The 7,173-nt window shown below is 50.6% G+C and overlaps 1 protein-coding gene across 1 annotated transcript in view; it reads right to left on the minus strand.

Moving 5' to 3' along the window:
- The window catches only part of MARK1 (microtubule affinity regulating kinase 1), a 112,976-nt gene extending 106,131 nt beyond the window's left edge, over positions 1 to 6,845 (minus strand). Inside the window, exon 1 of the mRNA XM_053308770.1 lies at positions 5,927 to 6,845. Within this exon, the coding sequence (XP_053164745.1) occupies positions 5,927 to 5,977 (51 nt within the window). The 5' untranslated portion in view covers positions 5,978 to 6,845. The remainder of the gene's footprint in view (positions 1 to 5,926) is intronic.
- Positions 6,846 to 7,173: the final 328 nt, after the last annotated feature.

A 7,173-nucleotide genomic window follows, 5' to 3' on the forward strand; every position in this document is an offset into this window, starting at 1 on the left:
AATTTGAGCTATCTTTTAAAACATATTTCAAAACACTCATTTAAGGTCTGATTTCATAAAGGCTTTTTAAACTTTCAGTAGAAATTCCCTCTTGCTGTTATAAACAAATATATCTTCACCAATCACTTTCCTACAATAACTACAGGCAAAAGACAAACTCCTATAATCCTAACCTACATGTTTTATAAAATTCTCCGTTTCTCTTCTATAATAGTTGTCATTTTCCATATACTTTATAATTCCTTCTCACAGCAAATTCAGATTGAGTGCCTATCAGTTTGAAAGTGAAACTGGACCACTAAAAAATAAAGTAGTGGTTGGGAACTCCCTAAATACACAAAAGTACATCTGTTTGTAAATTAAAAGTTTAAAAATTAAGTTTTTAAGCAGTGGCTCCTTTGGGCTTCCAAGATCAACAGTTTGTTGAAGCCTGTGTCAGGTGGTTTTAAGAAGTGGGAGGAAATTAGAAAGCCAGCTGAGAGAAGGAATTGACTTGTACAATTTTTTAAGCGTTTCTAGTAAATATCCTGGAGATGTGACTAGGATTAGGAGGAGGGATGCACAACATGAGGTCAAGAACTTCCTTGCCTGCACTTTCTTTATACAGGAATATTTCATGCAGAAAGAAATTATTAATCTTTATATGGCACTTTTCAACAGAAGTTCACAAAGCAGAACGAGGAAAAGAATGAGAAAATGGTTTCCTGTCCCAAACAGAGCTCACAGTATGCTGATGACACCCAGCTCTACCTATCTTTTAAGTCAGCAGGCACCAGGGAGGCAGTGGATGATCTGAACCATGTCTTGGAGGCTGTTCTGGACTAGATGGGGGCAAACAAACAGAAACTTAATCCAGATAAGAGGGAAGTGCTCTGGGTTGGTAAAACGGATTATCCAAGTAGCGAGGTAAATCTGGTCTTGGACAGGGTCACACTCCCTCTGAAAAACAAAGTCCACAACTTGGGGCTGCTTCTGGACCCAACGCTGTCCTTGTAGGCACAGATGGTGGCGATGTGCAGAAGTACCTTTTACCAGCTACGGCTGGTGTGCCAGCTACGACGCTACTTGGAGAAATCGGACCTGACCTCAGTCTCTCATGCTTTGGTAACATCCAGATTGGACTATTGCAATGCACTCTACATGGGGCTGCCCTTGAAGGCGGTTCTGAAGCTTCAGCTTATTCAGAATGCTGACGCAAGGATGCTCATGGGTGCAAGTCGCTTCACGAGTATCACACCCATCCTGCAGCAGCTTCATTGGTTACCAGTCTGCTTCCAGGCTAGATTCAAGGTGCTGGCCTTGACCTTTAGAGCCCTACACAGCTTGGGGCCGGGGTACCTGTCAGACGGCATTCAGCCATATGAACCTGCCAGGGCCCTCCGCTCATCCTCTCAGACCCTGATCACAACCCTGCCACTAACAGCAATCCAGTTGGCAGGAACTAGAGACAGCCTTTTTGGTTGTGGCCACTCGGCTTTGGAACGCCCTCCCTGAAGAGTTTCACCATGCTCCCTCCCTCCCTCAGTTTTTTTAAAAAGAGGCTTTTAAATGTTTCTCTTGTCGCTTTTATCTGGTAGGTTCTTTAGTTTTTATAATTCCTAGTTTTTAGTTTTTTAAAGAATTTAATTTGAAATTTTAAAGGCTAGTTCTGATGGTAATTTTAGCTTGGATTTTTAACTTTTTAATTTGGTTAATTTTATTAGTCTGATTTTATATTGTAACTGTCTTATAAGTGTTGTGAGCAGTAATGTACTGGAGGAATGGGTTATAAATATTTTAAACAAACAAACAAAGTCTAAAAATGAAAATAGCAGGGAGACACCAGCAGCAGACACTAAAGAGCTATTATGCTGGGTTGGATAACAGTTGCTCTCCCCTTGCTAAACATAAGACAGTCAGCACTTGAAGGAGGATGGCTCTTTGATCAGTTAGCTGTGGTATTTTTTTCATTTCCCACACCCCAGAATTACCTACTACTACCTCCTGCACTATATAGCCTAACCTAACTTGCAGGGTTGTTGTGAAGATAAAAAATAACATACACTGTTATACACTGGAGGAAGAGTGTGGTGTGTGTAAAATTAAATATAAATAAATAAAATACTCAGGTTGAGGGCTGGTAGCCCATCCCAGAACTGATCCTCTAATGCAGGGATCCTCAACATTGGGCCCCCAGATGTTCTTGGACTTCAACTCCCATAATCCCCAGCCAAAGGCCACTGGGCCTGGGGATTATGGGAGTTGAAGTCCAAGAACATCTGGGGGCCCAACATTGAGGATCCCTGCTCTAATGCACAATAAATTGTGGCTGGGGGTAATGGGAGTTGGAATTCAACAACAATTGGAATTCAACAACAGTTGGAGAGCCAAAGTTGCCTACTCCAGTGCTAGTGAGGGAGGGTCCTTTCCCCCTCTCCCAAACATACCTCCCTCTGATAGACCTGAACATAGCTACAAAGCTCCTGTTCCTAGAACCTAGCTGACTAGAACCTGAAGAGGAGCACATCCATTAAAGGCTGGATACAATGCAAAGTTTTGTTGCAGGTCCCATTTATATATAAACAGGAAAGAGAGGCTACGGTTCTCTTTTCTTTTCCCTTGCACTACTTCACTGTTTACACTTGAAAGTTACAGCAAAGCCATAAAGGCCTGTCACACAAGGATCACCAGACTCACATCATCTCGATGCAAGTTCATTGGGCAAAATGTTTGACCAAGGCATTCTAGAACTCTCAAGTTGCAGTAGCATTAGAAAGTAATGTTGTTTTGATACGCAGAATTCCCTCTCCTTCCTGTTGTTGTCATATACTTTCAATTAAACCAAACTCTCTAAATCAGAGTTTGTATATGGTGCCTAGTACAGTGACACAACGTTCCCAGAAAGTATCACTCGTTCAGCACTACTTATGTTTACTTTAAAAACTTAGCAGTGACAACAGGGCCAAAGAAATCAACACAGCTGCTCACATCGAATCCTGTTGCACATCAACATAAGGTGTTAGTTCAATCCAACTTCCATTCAATTGCTATACTCAGGGGCGTAACAAGGTTGGAGTGGGCCCAGAGACAAAATTTTAAAATGGGCCCCTCACTGATACACACACACACTTCACAATATATAGTCATGTGACTTGCCTCTGGGGGAGCCCTTGAGGCGTGGGGGCCCCCAGGCAGCCACCTCCCCTTGCCTAATGGTAGTTACGCCCCTGGCTATACTACAAATATGCCTTTTCCCCTCCCACCCATAGATCACTACCCATTTAATGTGCCTGTCTAAACATGCCCGTCTACCAGAAATAGCACGTGCAGACATAATACCAGATTGAATACAGCCTGAACCTTGCACCTCTCTTCCTTCATCTTTAAGCAATAGGAAATTGGCATTCTGGACACATTTCCGCTACACACACCCCAAAAGCTGAATTTCCTCCATCCACAAATGAGTCTGTGTTTACTAAGAGTCACAACAAACAATTAAAAATCTTGCATGTGTTAAAACTCGGCCTTAGAGAGTTTTTCATTCATAATGACTTTCCAGTGGAAAATAATCATCTATCTATCTATCTATCTATCTATCTATCTTATTAATTCTCCAAGACGGGCCATGCGTGGGGACGTGGTAGAAAGGAAGTGATTGGCTGACAGAGTTTGCAAGCAGAAGCACCTGGATGGGCAGTGGGGATTCCATATGCAGACAGGGAGAAAGAGCCTGTGAGAGCAGAAGCACCATGGTGATTGGGCAGTGGGGATTCCATATGCAGATAAGGAGGAGGAGCCTGTGATGGTTAAGGTCAGTTGGAATGCAACTGTTACTGGTAGGAAAAAGTTCTTGATTGTAGAGGAGAGGAATCGTGAGGGAGGAAAGAGCCCCTTCAGAAGAAGGAGGCTGCGGTTGTGTGAATTAGATGAGGAAACAAGATGAACAAAATCTGTTAATTCAGGGAGGGACGGAGAGAGAGAGAAAACATGAAGGGGGGGGGGAGAAAGAGTGGGGAAGAGCAAGTGGAGGAGAGAGAAAGAGAAAAAGAAGGGAGGAGGAAGAGAGAGACAGAAGGAAGGGCTAGGGACGGGTCCGAGCCTGTTAGCAGCCTGAGGGGAATGAGTGGTCATGGCAGCACTAGCAGAAAGGAAGGGCTCAGTCAACCACTGCTGCTGTTTGGGGCTACTGAGGTCATTGTCAGGGGGAGGCAGGCAGGCAAGGGACAGGCCCAGGCCTGTCAGCGGCCTGAGGGGAATGAGCAAACATGGTGGTGGCAGCAGCGAGGAAGGGCCCAGTCAACCGCTGCTGCTGCTCCTGGGAGGAGCAGGAGGAGCAGGGCTCGGGTGAGGGTGGGGAGTTATCTGGTGATAGGGGGCTGCAGCTTGGCCAATAGGCGGCAGCAATGCTGCAGCCATGACCAAGAAGGGTGAGGGGGATGGAAGCAATGGGATGGAGGAGGAGCAGGAGCGCAGCTCAGGTGAGGGTGTGGAGCTCTCTGAGGTGAGGGGACCAATCAAGTACTAACACAGAGATGCTCTAAAGCGTGCGAGAGTTCCATCATTGAAGTGGAGAGAAATAATGGCGGCGGCAGCCAGGATGCAGAGGTGGAGGGCCAGCAGGCGAAGCCCCACTGGCCAGAGGAGGTGGGCGGACAGCGGGCGAAGCCCTACCGGCCAGGAAAAGGAGATGGTGGCGGGGAGAAATAATGGCAGTGGCGAGGAGGTGGGCGGGCGGATGGTGGACAAAACCCCATCAGCCGGGAGGAGGAGGTGGGAGGCTGTGACGGCGGGATTTCCTGGCCCTGGCCCATGCACTGGGGTGAGGCAGCGGCAGCAGTGGCCCCTGGTCTGGCCGCATGGAGGAAGTGGCAGTGGGCCAGCCTAGCCTGGCCGGAAGCAGCAGGACGGCCTGGCCGGGGGGGGGTGGCAGCGGCGGGGGGAGTGGCTGGTCAGCCAGCCAGAAAGCCAGGCATGCTGGCATGGTGGGGGATGCCTGGGCCCAACTAGAGGCGCAGATGCTCTGCGCCCGGGTCCACTAGTTCCTTTTTATTTCTGTTACTATCATCTCAGATGTCTCTTCCAGCAGTCACCACTCAGTGGGATGTTCACTAGGCAACTTCACTGGAATAAAAGAGGTCTATGGGAACAAGACTACTGCTTTTCCAAGAGCATGGGGGAAGTTCATAAAAAGCAGAAGTGCACGGGGGATAAGTGAGGGATAAAGATTCTGCCCTTGCTGTAAAGAATGGATTGGTAGAGCAGTCTGCTTTTTGGAGGTCACATGCAGGCATCCCGGATGCACGTCTGACATATGCAGTAGGAGGATCTGTCTAGACGGGACAGGTCTTGGGGGGGGGGTGTCTGTCCCAAATGGACAATAGGTAGCTTAGGAAGGAGGCTGTAAGGAAAGAAAGGAAAGTGCACAGAGGAGGTAGAAAGTTTACCTGAAGGAAAGGCTCTGGGTAGCTGAGGCTGGCCAGTCAAAGCAGGCATAGAGCCCAAATAAACGAGAAAATGTTTTGCATAGGGTTGTTTGAAGAGGGGGAGCACAACAAGAAGAGGGAAGCCAAGCCAGCCCGTCTTCCCTAGGAAAGAGGAGGCCCCGCCGGGTGTGGTCAGGGGAGGAGAGAGCGCATCCCACCGAGGCGTGGCTGCAGAGCCGGCAGAGGCGCAGGAAGGGCGACGGGCGACCCAGAGGAGGCCTGGCAAGGGGACGTGGGGAGCGGGGAACAGGGGTGACTCTTAGGCAGGGACTGGCACCAGGAGTGCTCCCAGGACGCGAGGGACGGTTTCCGGACGCTTCCTCCGCCACCCGGGACCAGGAAAGCTTCCCCCAAGCAAACCCACTCGGCTGAAAGCGGCCAAGAATGACTATGGAATGAACCTCTGGGCGGGCTCGCTGGCTGACTGAGGGGAAGAAACTCGACCCGTCTCTGCCGGCACTCACGTTCTCGGTGTCCCGCTCGTTGACTGTGGGCAGCGGTGTGCGGGTGGACATTTTGCGCCTGCGACTCAGTCCGCAGCCAGCGGCGCAGGGCCAACCCGGGCCAAGGGCCGAGCGACCAAGCGGCTGCCGGCCGGCCTGTCTAGCTGCTGCTGCTGCTGTCTCTCCCGCTCTGGACTGGCAGGCCTCTGCGGTGCGGCGTCTCCTCTTGCGCTCCTAGCGAGGCGGAGGCGGCCCCCTTTAGACTCCCGGCGTCCCTGCCATGGCTTCTGTGTCAGCCGCCGCCGCCGCCGCCCCCTGGGCCGGGATCAGGACGGCGGCAGAAGCAGCAGCACCATCAGCAGCAGCTGCTGCCTCGCCGGCTCCTCCTTTCCCCTGGTGCTGCCGCCACTGCGCGCTCAGGTGAGTGGCCGGCAGCGCTGCGCAGGGGTGCCGGAGCTGTTTCCTCGCCGCATCCGGCGGCGTCGGCTGCTCCTCCCCGTTCTCCTCCTCCTCCTCCTCCTCGAGCTGGGCCCGGCCCGGCCAGGCCAGGCCGAAGGAGAGGAGGAAGCAAGGCTCGGGCTCTGCTTGCTGAAGGAAGAGCCCAGCAGCAAACGCCACTTCCAGTGCGGGAGGACGCAGAAAACACTAGGGGCGCTTCGGCGAGGCTATGCGGAGGGACTCTCGTCTTCATTCATTGCCGCCGCCACCGGCGGCACCCAGCCTCCTCCCGCCGTACACAACCCAAAATCATCAACCCTTCTCATGTCGCTCCTCCTCCTCACGCGCTTAGAGCAGCTTCACACGTTGTACAATGCCTACAGGGAGCAGGGCGGGGAGGAATTTAGGCGAAACCCGCATGTGGAGAGTAGCGCGCCGCGTGCCATCCGACACTGAAGAGAGGGACATTCCTGCGCGCTTTGCAACACCTCTGCTCTCAAGCACGGCGAAAGAGGTTGTTACCCCCCGAGTCCTCCTCCCACTATTTCGCATTGTGGTGGGGAGGACTTCGCTGGCTGCCGAACTTGGTTCACTCCGCGGCGGGCTGTCGGGCATTGATTTAAAAACAAAGAGAGCGCTTGGTCTGCGGAGCTAGAAATGCTGAACAAGCATATTACGGTTATCAAAAAGCACTGGTAATATATACCGCCTGTCTCCAAAGGCTCTAGGCGGTGCACAAAAATAACAAAAACAAAAGACGACAAACTCTTAAAACAACGTAAAACAGTCAAAGATTACTAAAAGCCTGGCTTAAAAATGTGTCTTAAGGG

Source organism: Hemicordylus capensis, chromosome 1 (assembly GCF_027244095.1).
Source record: "Hemicordylus capensis ecotype Gifberg chromosome 1, rHemCap1.1.pri, whole genome shotgun sequence".
Lineage (NCBI taxonomy): Eukaryota > Metazoa > Chordata > Lepidosauria > Squamata > Cordylidae > Hemicordylus > Hemicordylus capensis.